At 42.4% G+C, this 27504-nt stretch overlaps 4 protein-coding genes across 9 annotated transcripts in view; 3 read left to right on the forward strand and 1 right to left on the reverse strand.

The window, feature by feature from the left end:
* The window catches only part of mrvi1 (murine retrovirus integration site 1 homolog), a 19511-nt gene extending 2331 nt beyond the window's left edge, over positions 1-17180 (forward strand). For 3 of the 4 annotated variants that reach the window (XM_084007704.1, XM_084007703.1, XM_084007702.1), the window contains exons 2-21: positions 2485-2670; positions 3916-4022; positions 4116-4177; positions 4821-4985; positions 5192-5269; positions 5366-5400; positions 5507-5563; positions 6129-6578; positions 6681-6759; positions 8136-8256; positions 8681-8711; positions 9917-10057; positions 11588-11719; positions 12549-12702; positions 12940-12989; positions 13455-13613; positions 14499-14560; positions 15244-15366; positions 15536-15664; positions 16031-17179. In XM_084007704.1, the coding sequence (XP_083863830.1) occupies positions 2599-2670; positions 3916-4022; positions 4116-4177; positions 4821-4985; positions 5192-5269; positions 5366-5400; positions 5507-5563; positions 6129-6578; positions 6681-6759; positions 8136-8256; positions 8681-8711; positions 9917-10057; positions 11588-11719; positions 12549-12702; positions 12940-12989; positions 13455-13613; positions 14499-14560; positions 15244-15366; positions 15536-15664; positions 16031-16193 (2370 nt within the window). In that variant the 5' untranslated portion in view covers positions 2485-2598 and the 3' untranslated portion in view covers positions 16194-17179. Of the gene's footprint in view, positions 1-2484; positions 2671-3915; positions 4023-4115; positions 4178-4820; positions 4986-5191; positions 5270-5365; positions 5401-5506; positions 5564-6128; positions 6579-6680; positions 6760-8135; positions 8257-8680; positions 8712-9916; positions 10058-11587; positions 11720-12548; positions 12703-12939; positions 12990-13454; positions 13614-14498; positions 14561-15243; positions 15367-15535; positions 15665-16030 lie in introns of all 4 variants that reach the window. The other variant, XM_084007701.1, reaches the window with a different exon arrangement.
* A 608-nt stretch (positions 17181-17788) lies between these two features.
* On the forward strand, positions 17789-20487 carry lyve1a (lymphatic vessel endothelial hyaluronic receptor 1a). 2 transcript variants are annotated; one of them, XM_084007747.1, is made up of 6 exons: positions 17789-18064; positions 18178-18361; positions 18445-18584; positions 19503-19727; positions 19870-19942; positions 20051-20487. In XM_084007747.1, exons 1-6 carry the CDS (start codon positions 17986-17988, stop codon positions 20190-20192), a joined length of 843 nt encoding a protein of 280 aa, XP_083863873.1. In that variant the 5' UTR covers positions 17789-17985; the 3' UTR covers positions 20193-20487. The 2 variants fall into 2 exon arrangements, with proteins under 2 accessions (XP_083863873.1, XP_083863872.1); XM_084007746.1 differs by having other exon boundaries at positions 17854-18064; positions 20048-20487.
* Positions 20488-20639: 152 nt separating this feature from the next.
* On the reverse strand, positions 20640-25789 carry ampd3a (adenosine monophosphate deaminase 3a). The gene is made up of 14 exons (XM_084007733.1): positions 25537-25789; positions 25301-25457; positions 25007-25172; positions 24712-24931; positions 24460-24589; positions 24138-24332; positions 23771-23902; positions 23526-23689; positions 23319-23445; positions 22916-23079; positions 22561-22681; positions 21450-21623; positions 21196-21306; positions 20640-21089 (listed from the first exon to the last, which is right to left on the reverse strand). The coding sequence occupies exons 1-14, from the start codon at positions 25752-25754 to the stop codon at positions 20913-20915; spliced, it is 2256 nt and encodes a 751-aa protein (XP_083863859.1). The 5' UTR covers positions 25755-25789; the 3' UTR covers positions 20640-20912.
* Positions 25790-26929: 1140 nt separating this feature from the next.
* Positions 26930-27504, forward strand: part of LOC311017370 (mitochondrial inner membrane m-AAA protease component AFG3L1-like) — a 169943-nt gene continuing 169368 nt past the window's right edge. For both annotated transcript variants that reach the window (XR_014597626.1, XM_084015652.1), the window contains exon 1: positions 26930-27099. Coding sequence is in view for 1 of the 2 variants with exons in the window: in XM_084015652.1 (XP_083871778.1) it covers positions 26980-27099 (120 nt within the window). In the remaining variant the exon portion in view is untranslated. The remainder of the gene's footprint in view (positions 27100-27504) is intronic.

Genomic DNA, 27504 nt, shown 5'->3' on the forward strand with positions numbered 1-27504 from the left:
TTTGGTGACTCACAAAATTAAGAAAATGTAAATTTGCGTGCGCTGTGTGCAAACTCACAATACCAAACCATGTTTTCCTTTTCAAGTGTTGTCAATTAGCTTCGGCTAAAAACACTATGATGCATCAGATGATCTATTTTTTGTATCTGTCCCTTTTCAAATAAACTTTAAATAAGAATTAGACTGCAAAGACAGTTCATACAGGAATGAAAATCAGATTGTTGAAATGTGAGTAGTAACTGCTGCTACAGATTGAGAAAAAAAAAGTACTGAATTAAATACTGTATGATATTCTTTTAGTGAGGAATTTTCCTCGCAGCTCGCTAGGAGACGGTTAAACAGCCATTTCCATCCCTGGGACTCGGAGCCTTTCTGTCCCTTTATGTTCCCAAGAACATGTCATGTTTGTGATGACAAAGAACAGCACACTTTATATTCTGGACCTGAATTCACAGAGCATTTGTCCTCGCTTAAAGTGCATGCCATACCTCTGAAATAACCAATAATTCATCACACCTTTCACTCGCCTACACGCCTGATTCATCATCTGCTCTGGCAGTGAAAACACAGCCACATCTGTGCCGGTCATGCATATTTATATCTTTCTATTTTTGGATGGGCCAATGGGTGGGGGGGCATTAGCCCAGGCTCGCCTCCTTCAAAGGGTTAATTCTGCTCGGCGCTAAGCTTTGCATAAATGTGTTTCCATAAAGGGAAAGCTGGGACTTTGAACAAAGGCTCAAACAAGTTGCAAATATTATTTTATAACACACTGGCTCCTGTTTCTCTTTAGTCTCATCAGCCAGATTGCTGGAACAGTAAAAAAAGGAATGGCATTTACTAAATTGGCAAAATAATAGGATTCATAAGCAGTAAACTGAATATGTTTGGGCTTTGGGGCATTTGGGAAGAGCTATGGGGAATTGATCAAATGATTGTTTTTCATTTTCTCACAATCGAATAATCAAATGCTTGATTATATTATCTATTTTATCTGCAGCACAGGATTGTTTTGCACATAAACCATAGACCATATCATGGATTCAAATTACACAAATGTTTACATTGTTTGGCATTAATAATATTAATAATAATACATTTGATTTGTAACACACTTTTCATGGTTAAAAACCATCTCAAAGTGCTATATTGTAGCACTAATGTTGATGATTAATGTTGAGAATGAATGCATTGAGTGCTGACTCACCTCCATACGGCTTCATATTAGCACTCCTGATGTTTCCCAGCCTCTCACGTAGGAACACGTTCTCAGTTCCCTTAGCTGTTGTGATTGATAATTTATTTTCTTTCTTCTCAAAGCCAAGGGAAACGTCCGTTTGTTTGCTGTTGGCTTTCCTCTCACACCGCTTGTATTTTGTTGTATCTTTGGCCAAATCTCACATCTCAGTTATTAACATAACACTCACAGTCTCTTCCAGGAGATTAAGCTTTAATTAATTCACACTGTTGAATCTTTAAGTAAAAACAAAGTGTTTTATTGGAGACTAATTATTTCTCCTCTCAGTTAACTTCCATGTATGGTTGTTTTATACTCTTCTTCAGGAGCCCATCGCCTCAGGCAGTCTAACCCAAACTTGCTCTCAAGTTACACTCGATGTACATTAGCTGCGTTTTATACCAATCCAATGCATTCCAGTCGGTGTGCTACTGGCCACCACGTTACCTTCCTCAGAGAAACACACTGAGCTTTGGCCTGAGGCCCAGGCTAAGTGACTCTTTACTTGTGTTTCCCGATCACTCGTGTTGCAGCTTTTCTTTGCTGCTCCGCTGAGCATCACTCAGATGAAAAATCAGCAAATTGCTGCTTGTTACTTCTGGAGTCTAGAAGAATCTTATGTTTCACTTTCCCTAATGCATGTTTTCCCTCTTTCTTTCAGTAAATATACTCACAAACTTAAAGTTTAAAGTGTTTCTTACAAAGCCAAGTGTCGGCTGCTTCCCCATCTATTGACCAGCCTGAAACCAACAGCAGGATGTGGACTGTGTTGTGCACGCGTACAAACATTGCTCCATAGCGCTACTAGTGGTCAAAAACTGTACACCTTTAAGGGGATATTCTCCTTTTTTTATTTCATGGCATAAATAAAACAATTAGATGAATAGTATTTGCTGAACTTTGTCGGAGAAGTTTGACCCACTCTGCCTTGTTGATGGCTGATTAAATCTTTCATGACATTTCCACTATTTGATTTGATACATTGAATTAACTCATATTTCGCTGGAATGAATGCTACTGTGAGAGTTTTGTTTCTGATGTTACAGCATTTTGGAAGAAATGATCTCAAACCGCTGTTCAATGGAGCATGAAGCAGTTTTGGGATATATTTCTGTTTTTAGCTGTGGTTAGCCAAAGACTTCTGCAGAATCGCACCATTCATGTGTAATTCAGTTTCTCATCTAACTCATCTAATGCATACATGTCATGCATAACATACTTGTCTTCATGTGTGCATGACATTGCAGCCCCAGGAAGAGGAGGATCTCTTCCTGCAGGGATCTCCTCAAAGTGAGTCCTGCGCTCCTGAGAGACCTTTTATTTTCCCCCACACCCGCTCACGCCCCCCGCTGCTCCCCAACATGCCCACGCTGCCCGAGGAAGAGGAGGACTCCCCTGAGGATCTGGACAGTTCCTCCAGCTCTCCCAGTACGGTGAGTCACTTTTTGGATTTCTGATTCTGTTTTGGGAAAAAGCATGTGAGGCCGTAAAATCTCCATTTGGCTCTGGTCAGGGAAATGTTCTCAATGTTGCTACTGAGCGTCTTCCTTGAAAAGAGGTTCCTCCTTTGTCCTCAGAATGCTTCTTAGTTTAGAAAACCAAAAATGTAACCCCTTAATCCCTCGTTCCCCTCGAGGATTTAATACTATTTTTTCACTTAGCTTGAATCAAACAATAAGAACTTATAATCACATTATAATGTATTAATAGTGATTATAATACATTGTATAAATATTATAATGTATTTCAGCTGTGGGAGGTTTAATAAACTATAATCATACAGATACAAGCAGATAATAATGCATTATAGACATGGGTGTCATAGACGTTACCTCAAATAATTGCCTCATTTAGATTTACTACTATTTCCAGGATTAGAGATGTATGTTTTTCAGCATTTCATAACAAGATGGAGAATATCATCTTGCAGGTTTCAGATTCAGAAGTTGATTGAGTGAACATCCTGCAGACGGCGACGTGTTAAACAGTCTGAGAACATCCTCTTCTGTTTCCTCTGCAGTCGGCCATAAAAGCTATGATAAGAGATCTCTGCAGAATGAAGCTGTATAATCAAATCTTCAGGGCATATGCCAGCACTATAAGTGAATCCACCTTTAAAACAGCGCAGCCGTGGCCTTTCTGCAGCATTATCATCAGAAGGAATCCTTTTATTTGGATTCTAGTGCAACGATAAGAGAAGAGGAGCTCTTAGGGAATTACTGTTTGATCTCAGTCTGTGTTTCTTGACTGCTTACCTTTTAAGGTTGGACAAGGATTTGGGATTTTATGAAACAGGATTTGAAGGACCTATAATTTAAGCAGATGTGAAGTTTTGCAAATATTTGAAAGTGAGGAATTATTAAAATCCTGTTAACTCGTCTTAGTCCGTGAAAATAGTTGTATAATGGGTTCTGTGGCTCCGGACAGACAGACATGATGAGACTCTTTCAAGAGACTGAAAGGCCTCTGCTTCACTTTTCACCATCATTTAAAAGTAAGAAAGTAGTAGAAGTACTGAAGTGATCTTTATTTAAGGTTTAAGATGATACCACAATACTGAATGGAGATCTTTGGTGTTCCCTGCAGTGAAGGTGGGATTATTGATGCAATTGAAACACCTGCCAGTTTTGCAGTAACCTTGTTTTATTTTATACATTTTTTGTGTTTTTTTTGTTCAGTCTACTCCTGGCAAAATCCGAGCTGTCGTCATGACCGCCCCCACCATCGTCTACCCACAGCAGGCCGCTATTCTCCCACAAGATGGGCGTCCTCTGGAGCAGACCAGGTAATCGTCCATCATCTCAAACACAGACATTTTCTTCTTTTTGGACTGTAAACAGGGACATTGTGTCTGTATAATTACTGCTTCCTCTTTCAGGCCACACAGTCCCAGAGCTCGCCTGGCCAGAAACTCCTCTGGAGGACCCATCACCACAGTCGGTAAACCCAACACACACACACACACACACACACACACACACACACACACACACACACACACACACTGCAGCTGGAATTATCAAAAGATAACCAAGACACCATGCAAGGTATTTGATGTTATCGTTAGCAGCATGTACTTTAGTCCAGCCCCAGTTTTAAGTGGACATTCGTATCTTCTGTCTTTCCCAGGATGAACAAAATCAATGAAACACTCTCACGCTGTTTGGTTGCACAAAGAGCTTCAATGCATTTCGACTTAGTTTGGTCATAGGTGTCCTGGGAGATAAATCTGTCAGTGTGTCCTCCCACATGCCTGGGATGCAGCCTTGATTACTTTGATGTTTAGCTTGTTGCTGAGGTGGAGGAGGAGATAAAAAAAACATCCCTGACTTGGCTGAACCTCATCACCTGACTTTCCTTCTTGGCTCGCATCCATCTGTAAATTACTCATCGCCATGACACTTTTATATTGAAAAATATCTTCTACAAATCCAAAAAGAGCTCACAGACTTAGTGAACTTCATGTCCCTCCAAAATGTCTTGTACAAAATGTTTTTAAAGCTCATTTCCTGATATTCGATCAGGCAAGCAAGTATACGGAGAGAAATACGGAACTAAAACAAAAGTGTGCTTGTCTTCTCAGACGGCACAGGTAATGTGATCGACCTGGTGAAGGATCCGCTGCCGGAGCTGCAGCTCTCTGAGGAGGATCGACAGAAGAACCTGGATCTGCTCCAACAGGCCAAGAAGGTCAGCGACCGTTTCCTGACACGCCGCGGCCGCCGCTCCCTCTCTGAGTCGCCCGCAGGTAGATTTCACAGACATACACACATTTAAATTGATGTCTTAACGAGTTTAATTCATTGTAATTGTAATCTAAAAATAAAAATCGATATATTTACATATATATTACATTCTCTGCTAAACTATTTCACCTCTAATTGATTTAGTTTAGTAGTAAAAGGAACTCATTTAGTCCAGTCTTTATTTTACCAAGGATTTTCTCTTCCACAGCTCTTTCTCCAACTCTGACTCCGTCATCGTCACCGGGTTCATCTAGAAGCACCTCACTGACTGTGGCTCCTCAAACTGGTAATGTGCTATTGTATATAAACATCCAGTTAACTTATAACCTGTCGTCCATGTTTCCTTTTTGATTTTGTGGGTTATTTTCTGCTGTTTCCACAGAGTCAACATATGTCAGCTCACAGTCAGTTGGGCAGGTAAAGAAATTGTCATCATTAAAAAATGTAGATTAAATAGTCCTGGTCGTATTTATTTCTATTTATTTTAACACAAGAAACGTTGCTATGTTGTCCTCTCTTGTAGCTTCTGGAAGTTCCTTCAGTGCGAGATCAGCCTGAGATAACGACTCAAGATCAGGAGGTTAGATTCACTCTGTTCCTTCTTTTATTTACACAAATATGCAAAACTTAATGTTGTCTAATAGATAAAGGAGTTGTGTCAAGCAAAAGGACAAGAATCCTGCCCACTGTCCCCATGGAAATCATCTTAATACTTGAGCTGCAGAAGTGTAACTGATTTCTTTGTTGCTCGGTTGTTTCAGCCTCGTTGGTTCAGATATGTTTTTAAAGACTCTGTTAGCGGTATGGCTCTCGAGGGGCGGCGGTGTTGGCCGATCGTCCACTTTAGTCCAGACTCAAGTGTCCTAACAGCTGTCGGATGGATTGCCATGGGAGTTTGTCCAGACATGCATGCCCCCCAGAGGATGAATCCTGACTTGAAACCCTTCAAATGTTCCACTTTTCCAAGAAATATCTCAACATCTACAAGATGGAATCGCACAAATGTTTTTGTAAAGGCATTCAGGGTTGTCCAATGAAGGATGCTGACTGTGTGCAACATTTGACTATAATTAATACACTTCAGGGTTATGAACCCAACATGAATGCTAATGTGTGAATAATGGTTATTATCTTGCTAACTGCAGGGCAACAGACTGTTGGTGGACTGGAAGCCCTCAGACAAAAGGAAAGTGTCCTCTGGGACTCTTACACCCCGTTTTGCTGTTCACAAGGAGAACTGTGATCCTGCTGGACCTAAGAGTCCTCCAGCAGTCGGTAAAGCAGACGAGGGACCAGGTCGAAACCCAAACCAGGCCCCAGCCACAGGTGTGGCCAAGCCCGTCCCCCGCCCCCCTACTCAACAGGCCCCCTGCACAGCAGAAATCAAGACCATCGGGGCCTTCCCTCCACTTATGAGGGCTGTTTCCTGGGATGCTGTAGGCAGCCTTAATTCTAGAAATGGAGCCCCGAGTTTCCCTCCTACGGCGGAGGACACCTTCGCAGAGAAGCCCCGGGATGCTGTCTTCAAGTCCTCAGGGTACAAAGACCTCCCCACCCAGCAGGGAGGTGTACAGAAACTCTCTAAATTCAGAGAGGTAAAGCATTGGTTCAGCAGATTACATGTCTGATGCCTCGTCTGTAAAATGTATGTAAAATGTGTTAAAGTGCTTCGTTTGTGTGTGCGTTTGTGGATACAGGAGCACAAGCTGATGCGTAATCAAAGCCTCGTGGGATCCAAGTTACCGGACCTGAGTGAAGCTGCTGAACAGGAAAAAGGTAAACGTCCTTGTTGTCCCTGTTGTCCACGTCAAACACGAGCACTTTCAGTACAAAGTACAGTTCTACTAATGTCACCAAGGGTGGGCACTTCCTGAATCTCAGGGAAATCTGTTCTGTCTGTTCAGCAAATGATATGATCTTGTTTTCCTCTCTCGTGCCGCCCGTTTACTGGAAACCTCATGACAGAGAAACAAATGCTGTTTTATAGTTCCAGCAGCAGATGGCATGATTGTTAAAGGATGAGGAAGACCAACTGTGGAAGATGGAGTTAGATTTTAGATACTTTGAGTGTTTTGGAAATAGAATAATGTAGACCTGGAAATTAAGTCACAAAAACGACTTGAGAGTTTATTTGGAGCCGACATTAAGATTTGACCAAAATGTTCAACAGTGTTTTTGACCTAAAACCTCTATTTACACTTGGAGACTTCAAAGCAAGACTGTGTCATATTTGAAAGATACAATAACATATTCTTTTTTTTACAAATGAAAAGTTGAAATTCCTCCCTCAATTTAAAGGAGTCATCACCTGGTTTTATACGTATCCAGCCCCCCTTGGATCGCTTTGGATCAATTCGTAAAACTTATTAGAAAAAAAAAAAAAACTTTTAATCAAACATTGAGCTTGTTCTGACCCTTTTTCGTACCGCGATTTTATCACGCGAGATTACGCGCGAGGTTTTGACTGGTCCGGATGTGCATTGTATAATATGTAATGAGGCGCGCGTTGATTCGCCGCAGGAAGGACAGAGCCGGGGGGGCTTGCCTGCATGCAGACTCCAAAACATAATGGCGGCGCTTCGGTGATTTCAGGTAGCGGACGGGGCGGGGTTGGGTGGTGAAAGAGGGGTGGGCTTATGCAAGTAGCCGCCACGGTGACGTCACCGAAGGCGCAGAATCAAAATCTCGTGCTTTAGGAATGCACACCCTTGTGTGCTATTCCTGTTCGGAAAAAGAGCAGAAGCGAAAAAACGGCGCCACTTTCAAACTCCAGCCTTTCAGGCAAGTTTCAACTGAGGTCAAACACAGATATGCATGTTTTAACAAGAGAAATTGCGATTTCCAGGTGATGACTCCTTTAACACTCAGCGGTTTTGATGCTGCAGCCAAACTTGGTCCGGTACGACCAGTACCAATGACGGTGGTTAATGTTAGTTAATGAAATGAATCCTGCTGTGTACAGTCTCTGACACTACTGAATCAGTTTACTGACTTATCATATCACTTTCAAGACTCGTGGATGTACAGACTTGTAGAACTTGAATCTTGACTTTAAATCCGACTCGAATTACTTGAGACTTGGATCAAAACTTTCTTGGAAAAGGTCCAGATAATTTTCTTCTGGACTGATTTGTGCAACGATGTGTCTGCAGGTCTTCCACCGTCTCCAAACTCAGCCAGAAGTGAGGAGGCGAAGGGGAAGTCCGACGCCATGCCAAACATTTCAGATGTGATGCTGAGAAAACTCAAACTCCACCGAGGTCTACCAGGCTGGTGCGTAACAAACTTTAATTATATGCCTTGTTTTTCCTGTCTAATCGCAAAAAAAATAACAAAAACTAATGGAAGTGGAGAAGGAAAGTCATCAAGAAGCAAAGTGACCGCCAACGAGGGAAAAGGACGGACCGGATTTGAAGGCATCACAGGAGATGAGATGATTCCGCCAAAGAGGCCGCCAGAAGCAACGGATCTCAAATCTTACAGACTGCCACTTTAAATTGGATTTTTCAGATGAATCAGATTTATATTGGCTTTTTATTTAGGTAATTTTCTCGCAATCAAAGGGTATTGCCTGATTGATCGGCTGTCTGCTTTTTAATGCTCCAGAGAAGACTATCGTTATTATATTGGCTTTTAAAAATCATTCGACCTCTACATTACTCGCCATACTAACAGTTGCTCTTTGATTTCATTCCAGTGCTCCCCCTCTCACTGAGAAAGAAGTGGAGGTGAGTATCTGATCTATTATTTCTGCTAAACATAAATATATTCATCACAAAAGCATTACATTATTCCCTTTCATGATGCAGGATTGAAGTTCAGTACGTTGGCCATGCATGCTACAGCTGATTTTGTTTTCCTGTTGCTTTGAGTTAGATGAGAAAATTGATAGCAGCCTTAGTCTTAGGAGTGGTAGTAATCTTCTTATAGGAGTAAGAGACTCATCTTATTTGCAAATACATTTACTACTGAAAAACAACCAAAACTGCTATGTAGAAGAACAAAAATATAGTAAAACTAGAATTTGCTTCATGCATTTTCTGCTTCCCAAAACAATTTAATATTCTCATTCTCATTTTTACGCCTTCAAAACGCTCCACAGTAATTAACCGGTGCATGGAGCATCACACAATGGGTCATAAAAGTGACTGCCAACAGTAATGTGTTTACTTCGGTTTCAAGCACAGTGTTGTTCCACTCAGTGCTGTACATGTACCACACGTAGCCCCATGTCCTAATAACTTGTTTTGCTACCAAGGTAGTTAATTACACCTTTGTGAGAGAAAAAAAATGGCTGCCTGAGTTTGCCGGTGTTCAGTCAACAGGAAAGTGTTTTTCTGTTCCTGACCAGACCGAAGAGACTCTGAGTTATTTCCTGCAAACGTTAATGACGCTGTCGGGTTTGGGCTGCAGCCCCTCTGGCTGCCCCCCCTGGGATGCATCTGAATCAGGACAGTCAGAGGTCATATATTTCCTCTCAGACGTGGCCCATGTATGTTGGAACACTGTGCAGAATGGCTTTGATCAACGCAGCAAAACATGCAGAGATCAAATGTCAGACGCTCCTTCCCCACGCTCTCCTCGAGGCTGCTCGGTTTCCCCTCGTTATCCAAACACGTTAAACACTTAAAATGCATATTAGTTTTACGCAAAATACTGTACAGACTCTCAATTAGCCTGTGTGTGTGTGTGTGTGTGTTTGTTTGTGTGTGTGTGTGTGTGCGTGTGTTTGTGTGTTTGTGCGTGTGTATATGTGTGTGTGGTTGTGTTTGTGTGTGTGTTTGTGTGTGTGTGTGCTGCACCGTGGGAGAGTTTTCTATGGATTCCTCTGATTTATTACTGAGTTGGAGTGTTGCCATCAGCAGCAGTTCATCTGTATTTACTGTGCCGTTTAATGTGCCATTCATATATTGCAGTTACTTCCTCCCTGCAGAACGCATTTGTGCAGCTGTCACTGGCATTTCGTAACGACAACTACACTCTGGAGATGCGGCTCAAACAGGCGGAGAGGGAGAGGAACCTGACTGAGGAAGACACCGAGAAAGAACTCGAAGAGTTCAAAGGAGCACTGAAGGTAAGCCCCTCCAAAAACAGCAGTCGTATTAGATGAGCTAGGAAAGATGAATCCCCTCCGGGTCTTTCGTCTGTTTATGGTTTCCCTGTAAGTGTCCCACGGTAAATATTTATCTCCTTGGAGTCGATCCCAGGTACAAACGGGGACGCTGATGTACACTTAGTCTTCGCGAGAGAGTTGTAACGAGATGTTGTTGTGTGTCTCACAGTCATGATCTGGGTTTTTCAAGGGTTGATTTCCTGTTTTATTTTGTAGTTTTGTCACCTGTGTGGTTTCCTGTCTTGTACTTCCTGGTCCTTGACTCCCCCACCCTCTGGTGTTGATTACCCTACCTGCTCTAATGTGTTTCACCTGTTCCTCAGCTCCCTGTCGGCTCATTGTTTGTTTCCCTCCATGCTGCACTAACCTACGTCCGTGTTCCTGTCTCCAGCCTCCCGTGTCCTTTTTGTGTTTTTGGTGGATCCTAAGTGTTTCTTTTTCAATGCCGTTTTGCCCTCTTAGTCTCCCTAAGTTGTCACTTTGTTTGTTAGTTTAATAACTATTTTTTGCCGTAACCTTTTGTCTCCTGCCTGCTTTTGGGTCCAACCCCTTTTCCCCCCGTTACTCAACCAAACCTGACAGAATGACCCGACCACGTAAAGTGGACCCAGCAGGGGTTTTTTTTAATTGGAGATTTACGAGCTCCAGTGCCGCAAAGCAGAGCACAGATACCCTGACAGCGAGGAGCTGGTTTCCTCCAGGCCGTGGCTCCCTGCCTGCCTGGTTTCTGCCCCTGATCCCCGGCCATCACACTCTCCAGTCAGGCAGCCTCTGAATTCCTGATTGGACCCGTTTCTGGGTACTCGCCTGGCCCTGGGTGGGCCTAGGAGCCGCCTGACGCCTGCTTCACGCATCTTACCGGGGGTTTGCTCGTCGCTAGTTCCTGCATAGGGGCGTTTAAGCCATCAACATCAGCATCAGCAGAGACTCTGCCGTCCTCAGTTCCTGCACCTGCGGCGCCTCAGCAGCCTGCAGTCCCAGCCTCGCCGGAGTCTCAGCAGTCTGCTGTCCCTGCCTGGCCTCCAGAGCAGCCCCGCCCGCTTGGTCACCCTCCTGATTGGTCTCGCCCACCTGCCCGGCCTCCCGAGTGTCCTTGTCCGCTTGGTCACCCTCCTGATTGGTCTCGCCCACCTGCCCGGCCTCCAGAGCGGCCCAGTCCAAGCTCCTCCCCCAGGCCCCCCCCACCCAACCTACGTTTCCTCAGACCCTCCTCCAAGCCCCCTCCACCCACCCTCCTGACTAATCATTTGTGGAGTTTTTGGACGTCTGGGATCCGTCCCTTAAGGGGTGGGGGGCTACTGTCATGATCTGTGTTTTTTAAGGGTTGAGTTCCTGTCTTTTTTGTAGTTTTGTCCCCTGTGTGGTTTCCTGTCCTGACTCCCCCACCCTCTCGTGTTGATTATTAATATTTTTTGCCGTTACCTTTTGTCTCCTGCCTGCTTTTGGGTCCAACCCCTCCCCCCGTTACTCTCCCAAACCTGACGCTCACAGATGACCTCGCCACAGTGGCAGAACCTGGAGCAGCGCGAGGCCTACCAGCGCTTCATAGAGACGATAGCAGTGCTGCACCGACTGGCCACGCGGCTGTCCAGCAGGTCAGAGATCGTCGGAGCAGTTCGACAGGTACGCTCATAACCACTAAGGGAGTACAGATAAAGACCCTGCATTGTGTAAATAAACAGTACATCTTGTTTAATGGATACTTTTTCAGGATGGCGTCAGTGGGATGCCTGTTTTGGCAGCATTTTAAAAATGATGGGGAAGATTTCTATCTGCTGTCATGGCTGACCTTGTGACGGCCAAAACAAATATCAGTTAAAGAGCAAATGTTTTTGTAGTAAAAAGGTCTTTAACTATTTATAATCCCCAACCACTGCCCTCACTCCCTTAATCCCTAATTTACTGCCCTTTTCATCCCTCCCTTGCCCCGCTGCCCCTCTATTAATAACAATCTAATTATAAGGCACAGAAATGAAGGTTCCTATAACATCAGATGACTGTTGACCTACTTTAAGTTTGTTTTGTTGACAGCCACTATATATATTATATTATATTATATTATATTCTGTAATGTTAAACTGCTTCACACAGTTTGTTTATTGCAAATAATAACTTGGATGTGTGATAATCCCTAATGTATAAAGAAAAGGCAATATATTTGAAGTAGGATTTATTTTACTGTTATTATAAGGACTTTTCCATGACGTATTTCTCTCCATGAGCTCTGTGCATATTTGAGCATCTGTTGATTTTACAGTACGTTTACTGTATGGTTCAGTGTCACTGCTCTCTTCAGCCGTGTTCCCAGCAGCCGAGAAAAAGCCTCTTACTTAACAGCAACACACTAACTCGCTGGTGAAAGAGAGGTTGTATCTGTGTCATGTTTCTGTGCTCATACATTGTCATGCAGTCTATTTGTACTCTTGACAGATTTTTGTTCTTTGTGCAACAGGAAAAACGTATGAACAAGGCCACCGAGGTCATGATGCAATATGTGGAAAATCTGAAGCGGACGTATGAGAAGGACCATGCAGAGCTGACGGAGTTCAAGAAGCTGGCCAACCAGAACTCTAATCGCTGTTACGGAGGTTCAGTGGACACTGGAGGTCAGACGAGCACAGGAAAACACATGCGACGTACTGTTACTACAAAATGTTACACGCTTGTAAATGGAAACGGTTTAAAACCATTTATCCAGGCAAGGCTTTGATGAAGCTCTTTTAGACATTTGAACCATGTACCCGGAGTATTTTAATGCTGGGTTATTGAGCAGTTCCTCCTCAGCTTTGATAACGTTCCCAGCATGCTTATGTTTAATGTGTGATGTTTATTTCTCTATAAAGACGATGGTGTTCCCCGGCCATCGAGATCGATGTCCCTCACCATGGGAAAGGTAAGTACTTCAGTCTGTCTGAGGGGATTTATTCATGATGATATAATTAGTTGATTCATTAGAACATATGTTTTGAAAAACTCATTCCAGCTTCTCAAATATGAGGATTTGCTGCTTTGCTGTTGTTCATATGTTTGTAAATTCAATGTTTTGATGATTCATTGGTCAAAACTTGTTTTTTAAAACATAATCAAGGCTTTTTTGTTCATATTTATATTGTAATAAAACTATAAGTCCTCAACCAGGCTAGCGGCTCTGTGAGCTAAACGCTAACGTCAGCATGCTAACAGCCTCACGATGGCAATGCTAACATGCTGATGCTAAATTGGTATAATCTTTACCAGGTGTACCATCTGAGCATGTAGCGTATATTATAAGCATTATAACATGCTAATCAGCATTAAACACTACCTTCTTCTGTTTGTTACCGATGGCTATGTTCTGTCTCCATTTCATCCCGACTAGGCTCTTCCCAGACGTAGGGTCAGCGTAGCGGTGGTGCCTAAATTTAACCTACTGAACATCCCAGGACAGACCCCAGTCACAGCTGGCCCGGCCCCCAACATGGCCCCCAACGTGGCCCCCAACGTGGGACCCGCTGCCGGTGCTGCTCTTCCTGTCCTGGTACGTCGTCCTGACCTATCAGGTCGTCCTGTCATATCCTCTCGACACCCACTGCATTAAATCTGACTGCTGAGTGAAAGTTTGGTACAATGACTTAGTACTATAGAGTCATCTTAGTTATGAAAATAATTAGTTTTAGAACATGTCATTTACTGGTTATTAGTGATAAATAAGTTGTTTCTATATTCATTCTCAGAGGTACTGCAGTAGTACTGCAGCTGAAGGTACTATTTAGTGTACCGTTTAAGACTTTACATGTAAAAACAGATAAAATCTTGAGACTCGAAAAACAGAATCTCTTTGGGGTTTCAGACGTCTTGTTGTCAGCAGTTCTACTAAAGAGACATTTCCCCTTTAGTCTTCTCAAATGGTTTCATTTAAAACTGTTTGAACCTCAAAGAGGTAAAATTATCCAATATTTCACAAAAAAAATCTGAGAAATATTAAAACATAGTTGTGTTGCAGAACTACTTTGACTTATTTCCTCTCCCATTAATCATTTCATGTGCCTCACTGAACAGGTCTGTCCTCTAGGTTAGGAGTCACTGATTAAAACGACCTAAAAACGACATAAAGCTTGACCTCATTCAGCTACGACAGTAAAACACTGCTTTCACATTGATACAATAGCGTTTACAATCTAATAACATCATATATACTAATGTACAGCAGGGTCATTTTCTTTTCAGAAAGAGTGCTTTTACTTTTGATACTTGTATATTTACCTCATAATACTGTGGGATTTGAAATGCCAGGCAGTATTTTTACATTGTTTTGTCAGTACTTTTACTTCAGAGAAGGATGTGAATACTCCTATCATGCCTGTTAATTGTGTTATTATTGTAATAATATTATATTTACAATATTCAACGCTCTCCTCTTTAGTGTGAAGCAAATGATGTGAAAGGCAACGCTCCAACCGAGGCCGCGCAACCAGCAGCAGAATGGTGTGTTTCATGTACACACACGCACACAAACACACACACACACACACACACACACACACACACGCACACACACACACACACACACACACACACACACACACACACACACACACACACACACACACACACACGATTCCCAAGGTCCCCTAAAGGTGCTTTAAAACAATGGGCCAGGACGAATCTGAACTTGTAATCCTTCTTATCAAAAGCATTTTGTGCTTCGGGGTGACCTTTGTCTTGTTTGTGTGACCTTCAGGATGTGTTTTACAGCGCAGCCAAAGCCCCCAGTAGGGTGAAAAAAACCCTGGACAGCATAAACGATGATTAAAATCTCCTGCCATTGATGGATGTGCTGTCCTGGCTTGTAATCTAAACATTTTAGCGACGGGTTTGACAAAGTCCAGGCATGAGGCTCCAATCACATCCTGGTTCTAAAGAGAGGCTGAGTGGAGCTCTCCAGTGTTCTGGGAGGAGATGAGAGTAGCAATAACAAAGATTCTTTTCTACACGCCTGGCCTGTGTTTGTGTCTGTTATGCACACGACCGCTCCAGTTGTGTCCACTCTGCAACAAGGCCGAGGTGTTGTGATGGAACCTGAATGTGCGCTCCTCCCGGTTTTATAACGTCTGCTCTGATTGGTGGTGTCCGAGGCTCATTGTTCTTTCCCATCTGAAACAATGCAGTGGAAAGAGTGCGTCGGAGCAGGAAAGCGAGCCGGCCAAGCCTCCAGTCAACTTAGAAGAGATCAGGACCGAGATCAGAGCGGAGCTCAAGGCAAAGATTGAGGAGGAGGCATATAATAAAGGGTGAGGCGTCCTCTCCTCATCACATTGTTGTTGCTCACCATAAATCACCATGTTTATGGGACGCATCGGTTATTGTTGTGCAGGTGTATATGCTGCTGAGTATGTTACAACCACTAAATATGAATACTTGTGTAGATCTTTCTTGTAATGTTGATGGTTTTCCATGCAGCTACCAAGAGGGACTGAAGCAAAGCAAAGTGCTTCAGGAGGAGAAGCAGGGAGAGCAAAACGCTGCAGAGAAACTGCTGGAATCCAAAAATAAAGATGAGGAGAGCGGAAAGAGGAGAAGGACGAGCAGGTAAAACCGAGCCTGCTGCTTTTAATAAGAAAGTGAATATGCATTATGTTGTTCTTTGACAGGATTGACATAAGCATACCATAATTTACCTCCATTCAAAATACAAAATGGTACAAATCTCATCCACACCATGATAGTCAACATTTCTGCATTTAAGTTGCTTCACATTTCCAGTAAAAGCTGTTTTTGCTGCTGAAACAGTTTGACATCCTGGATATATCCATCAAACACATATTGTTTACTTTTGTCTATTTATATCTTTATGATTTCAGGCCACAGTAAATATTTAGATACATATCCGTCATTTAAAGAACATGCATGGAACACTGAGAACATATCCCATGTATGAGGTCATTATCTCCACAGGAGGATGGAGGAGGTCCTGGTTCTTCTTGGTCGGTTTTGTCCCAAAGTTCCCGTGAGTCGGCGACTCCTCTGGATCGCCCTGACGCTGTTCGTGGTGATGTGTCTGGTTATCAGTATTTCAACACTCTTCAGTGACTACTACAACAGACATGGGCCCACGTAAGCAGAGGGGGGGCTTTGTGCGAGGCGTGATGAAGATCTTTGGACTGAGTCTAACAGAACCACCAAAGAACCCCAGGAGAGAATCATCCTCCGTCTCTGCCAGTTTACCGTTTCATCACACTCGGACTCACTTGAATCCCCTGACTCTCAAGGGCCAAAGACGTTTTGGGAGGTTTTATGGATAATGTTTTCTTTGTAATAGTAAACAGCAATACGTTTTATATATATATATATGTTGTTTTCTTTAAATATTGATGGATCATTTGCTGCATCGAGGAAGAAAAGATCATTTCTGTTTAGGGACCAATCATATAGTGTGTTGCTATGATATCACTATAACGATATGTTCTTGTTTGGGTACTGTTTGGTAATAATATGGCATTTTCCATTAAGTGCTGCAGTAGAAAAAGTGGATATTTATGTACATTTTAATATAGAATTCAAATGACAAAGTACAATCTCTCAGGTCCAATAGATAATAATAATAAAGCCCCTGAGATATTTTAACTAATATTTAAAGATTATGAAGAAATGTTTTGATTTCTATAACGTGTTTTTAAATACTTTAAAATATGAGCACATTCCAAAGTAGTTCCTTGAGTGCAATGTTTGTATTTCCGTGCCGTATTGGATTGTGTCTTCGGAGCACTGACATTTCTTCATGTATGAGAGCACCGATTAGATGGCGTGATGCTGATTCGGATCTTCTTTGCACATGTGTGCCTACCTTTGTTGTTTGTGCGTTGTGTGATTTGATGCTCTTGCCACTTCACCTTTTAAATAAAGGTGCCTGAAAAGATATTGTAGTCATTTCTATTGAGAAATCTGAGGTGCTACCGAAGCAAATGGTTAAAAGTTAACATAACATTGACATATCATCTCCTTTTAAGATGGTATGGTGAGCTTGTTGCTTAAACACACATCCAGCAAATCCAATATTCACTCTTTTAGCTCAGTTTTGGTCACTACCAACTCTAGAGGGAAATAGCTGGCAGGTGTATATGTTTAAATGAATGATGAAGAATTCCATATAACTTTTGTTTTTTGTTCAAGCTGTCAACATGACTAAAGTCAAAATGTCCATCGTATTCTAATTGGAGTCGCGTAATGATCCTACACACAAACCCTAAGGGAAGTTTCTTTTCTGCAGCTCCCGGTTGTCATTTGTTATGTCCTCATTGACACCTCACATCTTACAAAAACACTGCTGCGTGTTCGTCAGCTCTGCGTCATTTCCTGCCGTCGGGGCTGGTGTGGAGATGTTTTTGTGGAAGTGGGATGTAGTCGTGTGCCAAAGGCTCATCGGAGGATACCAGAGATCATAAGCATGTTCATGATTGAGTTATTCCCCTTGGGAGGAAATCATTTGGACAGGGAGCAAATTACTTATGAGGACACACCAAGCGCATTGCGAGCACTTAAATCCAACTAATGTACTGCTTTTGATCTCGACTGGGGGAAATAGTGTTCAAGTCACAGTTTTAAATCATCATTTCATTACTCCTAGATGAATTCACTACACTTTGCCTGGCACAGATCTCCTGTTGACATATGAGTTTTTATCTCTCGTCTACTGGGCCCTGCTCCTAGAACATATGATGGCTCTTGATGTGTCCCAGGAGCGGTACTTCCCTCTTCCTTTTCCTTTTCTTTCTGGTAATGACAGAGTCCACACGCCCCACTGAACAGAATCAACTCTATTTAACCCTGCCGTTTGGCTCACAGGCACATAAAACGTGCATCACTTGCCATCCCTCTGCGTTAATCCAACTCAACTCTGACCAGTCATAAATATGATCTGGCTTTTCATTGCATCGGTGTTGATTCCTCCCGTCATCTCTGATCAGTATGTGGACACGAGTCACATCAGAGGTAAGTTATATTTATTCATGTGTAAAATAACATGTTTTTAATAAATTCTCTGTAGATAAATGTAAATAATTTCCTCTTTAAAAGTAACTAAATCTGAACATGTTTATTTTCAGTTTTCCCAGCAGCAAACCAAAGTATTGCTGGAGTATTTCAGGTTAGTGGCATAAACAAGCTCAACCAGCCTCAGTACGCCTTCAACGCCTCTGAAGCTCGGAGGCTCTGCTCGTCTCTGGGAGTGAACATGGCCTCAAAAGCACAAGTACTGGACGCTCTCACTAGAGGCTTGGAAACGTGCAGGTAAGAGGATAAATGGTCACTTCAGTCACATACTTGGAGTTTAAAGAAAGTGCCTGATGTTGTGTCATGTTTTTTTAATTTAGGTTTGGATGGATTGATGAACATTTTGCAGTCATTCCCCGCATCACGGCTCTTTCTAACTGTGGCAAAAACCAAACGGGCTTGGTGACGTGGCGAACGCCTGTTACTCAAAAGTTTGACGTGTTTTGCTTCAATGAGTCAGGTATGGCAATCTATATGCATTTTTCTCTCATGTTATACATCACTCATTAAGAGGAAAGAGTTAATTGAAGATAATCATAACACAGTCCTGACTTTCTGTTTGTAAAACATAATTGTGAATGAATAGTCCTGACAAAGGCTGTCCTAACAATTCTATTTATATTTGGACTAAAGTGGGATTTATCTGCTTTTTAACAATGTTTCTATAACTTTTACTAGAAAGTGTGATTATCTGACATGGCTATTGTGTATGCATGGCCGTTGTACTTTTGTGTTATTGTGTTGCATAGTGCAACAGTCTTGTATTATATTGTGTCACAATGCCATGAAAAGATTTGTCATGCAGTAGTGTTGACCGTCTGCATTGGTGTGTGTTGTGTGGTTGTATATGTCAAGTCAATTGGCAATTGTTATAATTGCAGCAGGTGGGGATGGAGGGGTTTTGGGATTGGTGTCTGGATAGGTGGGTTGATGAGAGCCTCTATGTTTCTATGTATTTATGTATGTTATGTCTGTTGCTGTAACAATGTCTTGTATTATTGTATGTTGGACCCCCTTGAAAACGAGATGACTGTTCATCTCAAGGGGTTATCCATAAATAAACTTCATACTAGAAAGCTATTTTGCTCCAGAATTCATGAGAAATTAACCAAAATTGCTGAGATCATAAAGGGTTTAATGAATCCTCCACAGTTGTTTATTTTACAGGACTTTTAAAAGAAACACAATCTAAGTATGTAGCATCACTGCCAGGAACCCATTCACAAATAAGTTTTAACGTTTTCCGTCCCTGTCAAGCTGAACAAGGACGTCACTATCAGTTGAAAATGGGAGGCAAAAACAATTTGTTAAACAAACATTGAATGGCATGCACTTTAAATAACGCATATCTAATCTCTCGTGGCCTTTATGTACACAGATGCCACGGCACAATTGAAGGATGCAACGACTGATAGCCCTGTGAACGGGAGGGATTCCTCAGGGCAAACTCAGGCTCCTTCTGAGGCAGAAAGTTCCACTGGGACCGCACACTCGACGTCTTCCTCCACCCTTTTTATTCCTTCTTCCTCCACAACTCCTAACGCCATAGACAGTGAGGCTGAACCAGCACAATTTGTTGGCAGCGCACAAAGTTCCGGCGGAGGTATGACAATTATGTTCACAAAGCAATTCTGTCATATTCAATTCATACGTCACAGAAAACACAGTTCAACATCTTTATCTCTTTGGTGTGATTCTCGTTTTGTATGACTGGTGTTTATTCCCTTCATGTTTGATTGTTACAGCAATGGCTATACTCATCACCTCTGGTTGTGCCCTTCTCCTCACTGCAATAATCATCCTTGTATACATAAAAATGTAAGTGTTGTTCATATTCATACTGAGGTTTCTTATTAAATCATGATTGCACTTTTGTGATCTATTAGTGCATCACATGATTTGTTGCTTTCTCTCTGTGAAAAGGAGGAGTCGCACTATGAGCTCCGACGTGAAACAGCAACCAGAGTACATCCAGACCGAAGAGTGGACGAGTGTGAAGAACATAAATGAAACCAAGAATGCTGCCGAGGAAGACGAGAGCATAGAAGAGGGTGACGATGCAAGTTAAACAGCTTTCTGATGTGATGAGTTTGAGAAGCACGACTGAGTAATAATGTTTTGAAGGACAAAGATGTGATTGTTTCGTTTTAAAGATGGGGATTTATTTTTGTATATGTTGTGTGTTAGTATTTCCAGTCATCTGACGTTATTGAGTTGTGCAGTTTCGCCACTAGATGGCAATGTTTGCTCCACAATCGTGAAGAATGAAGACATTTTATTCTTTAAACACACTGTTTGCTTCGGATAATGAACATACATGTAAATGCCACATTTCTAAAACAATTAAACATTTGTTAAACAAATGATCTCCCAAATCTTAAATATATTATCTTTCCAAACCAAAGGGAGAGACAGAGGAAATGTACCAGACATCTGTTATTAGAATCTCTCTAACATAAGTGTTCTTGTGTCTGATGTACAGTGTATACAGTCACTGGAAAATGGTCAAGTTTCAACCCGTTTCTATGACATTCCCCCTTTCACAAAATGGAGTGTAAGGTACAACTGTTTATACAGTGGATTTGTGTAATGACAAGCATTTACTTTCCACGTCTGGCCTTCGACAGTTTTCCTCTAAAAGTGCCATCAGTCATCCCAAGCATGCGTCTTCACTTTAACAAACTCCTGATGAGCGTTGCTTTTACATTGACAGGATGTTTCAAAATAAAGTTAGTGTTAATTATTGAGAGCTCAGCATGCTTGGACTCCGTCTAATGCGAGGTCTATTTTATTCAAACTGAGGATTCATAGCTTCGGACTTCACGGCATCGACTATGAAGCTGAGCTCGTTTTGCAGTGTCTCGTGTCGGTAGGCCATGCGGATCTGGGCGACATTGGTCCGACGGATATCGTTCCCTTCAGGTCCATCTTTCAGATAGTTCACTCCTAAGAAGTGACTCTTATCCTACAGACAAACAACGACAACATAAAGTATCGGAGACGGATTCAATAAATGTTGACTAAATGTGAAGATTTAGTGGTGAAAATGGAAAAAAAGGAGGTGTCACTACCTGGTGAGACAGTCCACTTTGCAGCACACTGTTTCTGGCTATTTCACACACATCACAGGTGCTGAGCTTCCACAGCTGAGCAGCGATAGCATACTCTTCCATCAGTGGTTCCTAAAGATAAGGACACACACACAATGGATACGTATTTACACTGCAGAACTGAATCCACCTAAAGCACACCGCAACAGTATGTTCACAAAGATGCACACCAAGGTTCTAGCATTGTACTGTGTACTACTGTGTAATAGTTTTACCTTGGTGTAGTGGAACTGCATGGGGTCATCGGTGGACAGCGACACACACAGGCCTTCGTGCAGAAACTCTCTGAGAGGGTTTTTGGAGTATTCCAGGAACAGGCTGTTGTTGCTGAGGGGAGACATTGCGATCGGCACCTGGGCCAGATAGTACAGGTACTGCAGCACGGGGCTCTGAGGGAAATAAAAGAGCAAAACGGATGTGACAGCCAGAAAAACACACCCTAACATACAGCACACAGCTAGAAAGGAGATCTGATGCTGTCACACACACATGCTGCTCAAGGACTCACAAGAACTGCATTTTGTTCCAGGTTCCCAATAATGAACACAACCTGTGTAGGGGCCAAAATCCATATTTGGTCTGTTTGTTTATTGTTTATTTTGAAAGGTCACTCATACTGTTTTTTGGTCATGTCACTTCCGTTTTGATTGACACATGGGTGTGGTTTAATCTATACACTAGGGCACTCGGATCGGCTTGGGGTAAGAGAGAAAGGGGGTTAGTGGCGCTCCTTATTCATATTTTCTGTTTACCGTCAAATTGTCAAATAACCAATAATAAATCGTCAAACAATAAACATCACTGGACTTGGATTCATTTGAACGACGCGTAACTGCCTGGAGCCCACCTAAGCCTCTTAGCGACCTTTTATAGGAAAACTGTCGCTACAACCTGTTATAATATTAGTTCTGTAGGGTTTTATCCACAGACTTGGATACACTGATATACAGTTGGATTATTGCAATTATAATTAATACATTATAAAGTAAAGTAAGAGTCTTTCTACCTCATTGAACTAAAATACTGAATATCTCTGCTTCAGGGAGTTTGATTAATATCAGTGAATCAATTATTCTTTCTTCAGGTACTAAACGGTCGATCCACCGGTAATTAAAAACTTTAAAAACCAATTTCCTCTCTCTCGCCTACAGTTGCCAAATGTTCAGCTGTTCCGTGATTAATGACAGCGATTATGGTGAGAAACCATCAGAGCAACAAACACTTCAAAACAGTCCCATGAAGAAAAGTCAGTTTCACAATGTTGAACAAGAAGCCTGTAATCCAGATTCAGAACTCCTGAATACCCCGTCCACAGATCTGAAGTACCTTCTTCAAATTGAGTCCATGTGAGATGTTGTCTGATGTGAGGAAAGCAGAGACCAAGTGAGTGATTGATCCAGCTTCTCCACAATGGGGACGGAACTGGAAGGTGCTCAGTCCACGCTCTCTATGGAGGACACAACAAGACAAGCGATATGATGTTCATCGTTCATTATACTGAGAATATTTATAACGTCAACTGTCGTGGATATTGAGATGTCCCAGTTAATCCCGTCACTTGAGCCTTCAGTGGTTCAGTGCTGTCCTTAATTTCCTATAATGAATTGATCACTTGTTCCCTGACGGCTCTCCATCAAACAAAGCCCTCTCCTTTAATGAAGAAGTGTGTGTTCAGGCTTACTTCCTGAGGTTGTTGAGGACCATGATGTTTGCATACATGTGGAAGATGTAGTAGCTGTAGGGAGGGTTGTCGTCGGTAGTCCAGTCTTCTGGCTTCGGGCTCATGAAGGAGAACATGTGATCGCTGTATTTGGACTCGTCGTCTACGCTGTCAAACCCTGACACCTGCACAAAAACAGTCATTTACTACGTGTATGTTTTATGAAGCCCGGCAGGTATCGATGAAGTGGTATGTGCTGCATATAAATGCTACATAGGGGGTTCAAATAAGGTACCACAGCTAGCAGTGAATGAGTATCTTCCCCTAGGACATTTCAAAGACATGACTTGAAGGTCTATACACACAATTTATTAAAAATCCCCCAAAGCTGATTGGATTGTAGGTTTTAGAACGATGATCTTACATATCTGAGGAAAACATGAAGTTGTTTGTGCTTCTGCGGGTTAACAGTGGCCTCAAATAGTGGAAGGAATATGTTCTCCAGCATCTTGGCAAAATTGGGTACCAGCTTCTTTGCCTTGAATATATCGCTGAAACACATAAAAACATTCTCTTAGATTTATATCTTAAAATGAGATGCTTGAATATTTCTTAAGTCTGTGGAACTCACTAAATTCTGGGCACTTGGATGACCCATCTCATGTTCGGAGAGTGAACTTCGTGGTGAATGAACCACCTGGACAGCCTGTCCCACTCCTCTGCAGAGCGTCCGTAGATGGAGAGGCGTGGCTCTGCATGCTGGTACTTACTCTCCTCCAGGTCATGGGCCACTTCCTACTAAAGATGACAAGCAGTGTACTAAACAGTCTCTGCAAAGCTTATGGCTCACAAATGTACGATCGCATGATATGACACCTTTATGATGCGAGCAAAGTACTCTCCGTTCATGAGGTTGTCTGTTTTCAGGAAGATTTCTCGGAGTTCGCTGGCTCCCACTGGATTATACTTTGAATTGAACTTATCAAAGCGGTGGAAGGTATGCCTCCCCTGTGACGTTTAGAAATAAGAAAGCATACGTGTGAACATAGAATGGTCAGTCGTGCAAAACAATACTTACTGGTATCTACCAGAGCCGGTAGTGAAATTAGATTTTTTTTTACATGACATTCATCAATCAACTACTTTATCACCTTATCTGACAAATTGAGAAAGTTGTTGGTTTTGCGTCCCATTTCAACATAAAAGAGAAAAAATACAGTGAAAATGGTTGTAATTTTCTTACAGCATGTACATCCAGAGAGTCCACGGTGAGGTCATAGGGGTTCTTATTGAGACTGTGGAAAACCTGCTGCAGGGTCATCGCTTGTCCATCCTTTTCCAACACCACACGCTCAGCCCCGGTCTGATAGGTTTCCTGAATGAAGGTCAGCAGGTGCTTCTGGGACATGCAGGCAGCTGCATGAATATGCGTGTCCACCTTTTTTGTTTTTTGAACAAATAGTTAAACTTAAGGAAAAAGTGACAATATGTACTGGAATCATGCTTTTAAAGATCTGAGGGTTGTAAATTAATACTGGATTCTACACTGTAGATTGAAATCTAACCTTCCTAACATTGTAGAAATCTCTGTGAGGGACACATTTCAGTTCCTTTAGCTCAGCCATCTCGTTCAGCATCTCATGGAGGTAGAACTTTGAGCTCAAGAAATTTAGTCGTCTGTGACAGTAGGTCTTCCTGAAAGTGAAGAGTGGACCTCAGATCAGCAGTGCACGCATGGGCAGCAACAACCAGTTTTACAAGCTGGTCTGTTTATTCACCCGGCAAAGCCAGTGTGGCTTTTTGTTTTGGCAACTTACGTAGGTCCGTCTGCGATCATCGCCAGCACATGACTGAGGTCTATGGCAAACGTCTCCACGTCTGGGTAAGGAAGGTCATGGGGTCGGTTGTTTGCCAGAGCCTCGGCATCGTCGTACACATACACTAACCCATCCTTCATCTTCAGCTCATAGCTCAGATTCTCAGGGATGTTCTCCATGTTGTAGGGATCTTCCCCCTTTGTTGGATAGGGGCACATATCTGGAGACCACAACGCTGTTCTGTTACTGTCTTACAAACCAGAATACAAAAGAATTCCCATCATACGCTTCAGACCTGGTAGAACCTCATCTTCTTCCCTCCACGTCAGGTTCTCAGCGCTGCGCAGACACTGGGCTGTGGTTCTGCAGAATCTATGATAAGCTAGATTGGAGTATTTCTCGCGAATGAGCAGAGCCTTGAACAGACTTTTGGCTGCCTGTTCATAGTCCTCCACTGTGATCTGAATGGGGAATGGACACATACAGCTGGTAAGTGTACAGTTATGCTATGTTTTTCAACATGTGAACATGACAATTAGACGTGAACAGTAAATATGCACTAAAACATACATACGTTTCTTGTACTTACTCCAGCACAGTAATCCCCACTAATAGTGACCCTCTGGTAGTCGGGGCAGTTCTCTGGCCCTGATGAGCAGGGGGAGCCGGCGGACCAGGTAGAGTCTGTATTCGCTGGGATCTGCAGGGAAATTGACTGCGAACGAATCTTCCTCAAGCTTTGTTTCCTGCAAAATTAGCAAGACAATTAACATACGCTCACATAAACACCCTTTATTCGTGGCAGGATGAAGTACATCCTCCAACCTCTTGATGCTCTCCTCTGACCGTTCCTCTGCCAGCTCCTTAAGCAGCTCGTGCTCCTTGGCTTGCTGGAGGCCGATTGGGCAGTCCTCCGGCACGTTGAACATTGATAAGGCATCCTTGTCTTCTCCCTTCAGCGCTGATGCATATACCTTCTCAGCTAACAGCTGGGTCTCCTCCTCTGCCTCACTCAGAGATACCTTGGGGAATTGACGAGGCATGTCTGCAAGAATGTAGAAGCTGGAGTAAAGCGAGCGGTGACGGTGACATGTAATAACAGGATACTGAGAGGACCTGCCCTCCTTATCACATCTATGCCCTGACCAGTTTGTTTTGTAAACAAGAGAATCTGCCAGTTTAAAGAGTTGCAGGACATTCAAGAACTAACTGCTGCAGAGCATCGCCACCTGCTGGGCTCTGTGTGAATTGCTGCTACAGGTCTCACTTTGAAACACATTTTATCACATTTTTCTTTCTCAAAACTCTAAATAAAAAAACGTCAAGCGCCCAGTGTATTCTACAGTCACTACAAACATGTATTATATTACTTTATCTAACTTTGTTGTTGTCCATAATTCCTTTTCTATATTGTAATGGAAACACTAGCTGTGAATATCCAACGTTAGCTAAAGTCTAATTAAGCTAACTAACGGTTAGTTTAAGTTACTAACGGTTCAGTTTTTAGTTTTTAGGTTTGGCTAGTTTTCAACAAAACTACTACTTGTCAGGTACAATAGGCAACGCTACCTTAATTTACTAATGTCAGCCGGCAGACACTCACTCAAATTGTGGTGGTGAGACGCGTTCAAATCAGGAGCGAGCGTGGGACCTTACAAAGTTAGCGGAAGGGTCCGATTTCAAATACTTCCTGTTTCAAAATAAAGGCAAAAAAGATTATAAAAAATGATATAAATATTATATATATATATATATATATATAAATTATATGGGCATAACTCCATTAACTAAATACTCAATTCAATAGAATCAATAGTTTGGTTTGGTTTCTAAATAAAGTTGGTTTAATTCAAATTCAAGAATTAAAAATTTACATTTTTGAATTTGCTGCATGTGTGACCCCAGTGACCCCCCATCATATGGCTGACTGTGTCTTTTAAAAATTGTCTCTTGAAATATAAAACAAAAATGAGAAGCAAACAAAGTGCAAATGATTTTGCTCAACCTTCCAAAAAAATAAATAAATACAATTAAATAAAACATATATATGTTTTTTTTTTTTGGTTCATTTTGTGTGTGTGTGTGTGTGTGTGTGTGTGTGTGTGTGTGTGTTATAGATATATATATGTGTGTGTGTGTGTGTGTGTGTGTGTGTGTACTCGAAGTTTGTAATCGAACTCTCGCGAGAGTTGGAATCGTGTGTAGGGTTCCTGACTGCAGGGTCGGAGACGGCTCGAGTGAAGCCCAGAGACGGGACCTGCTGCCACGATGGGGCTGCTCTGTCTCGGTTTCGGTCGCTTTCGGAACCGACTGGGGGCGGTTCGGACGTGGAGCCGAGACTTGTCCACTATCTCGGCTGCTTTTCGCGACGGCGGTGCCCTCGTGTCGGTACGGTGACTTTGTTTTTGTTCCTCTTGTTGTGTAAAAGTCACGTTAAAAATAAGGAATGCATGCAAACGTGTTGTTTTTGTAACAGTCACCTGTATGCATGGTCCGGACCCCCGTGTGCTGCGGGAGTTGTAGTCCTTTGTGACTATTTGAGGTTTGGTCGTGAGAAAGAACACAGTGTTCCTCTCTGCAGACTGCAGACCCCAAACCTGCAAACAAATAAACAAAGTGCTGCTGTGTTTATGCTCCATTCATTCCTCAGTAGTCAGCTCTCATGGACATGTCCGCTGGATAATGTTTAGTTTAGAAGTCGGCTTCCTCAGTTATGTCATAATATCATAATGTTATGTTTGGAGGGGGCGTGCACTCATTCATTCAGTGGCCTTTACTTTTTAAAGTAGGTTA

The sequence above is a fragment of the Eutrigla gurnardus genome (assembly GCF_963514095.1).
Source record: "Eutrigla gurnardus genome assembly, chromosome: 1".
In the NCBI taxonomy this organism is placed as follows: domain Eukaryota; kingdom Metazoa; phylum Chordata; class Actinopteri; order Perciformes; family Triglidae; genus Eutrigla; species Eutrigla gurnardus.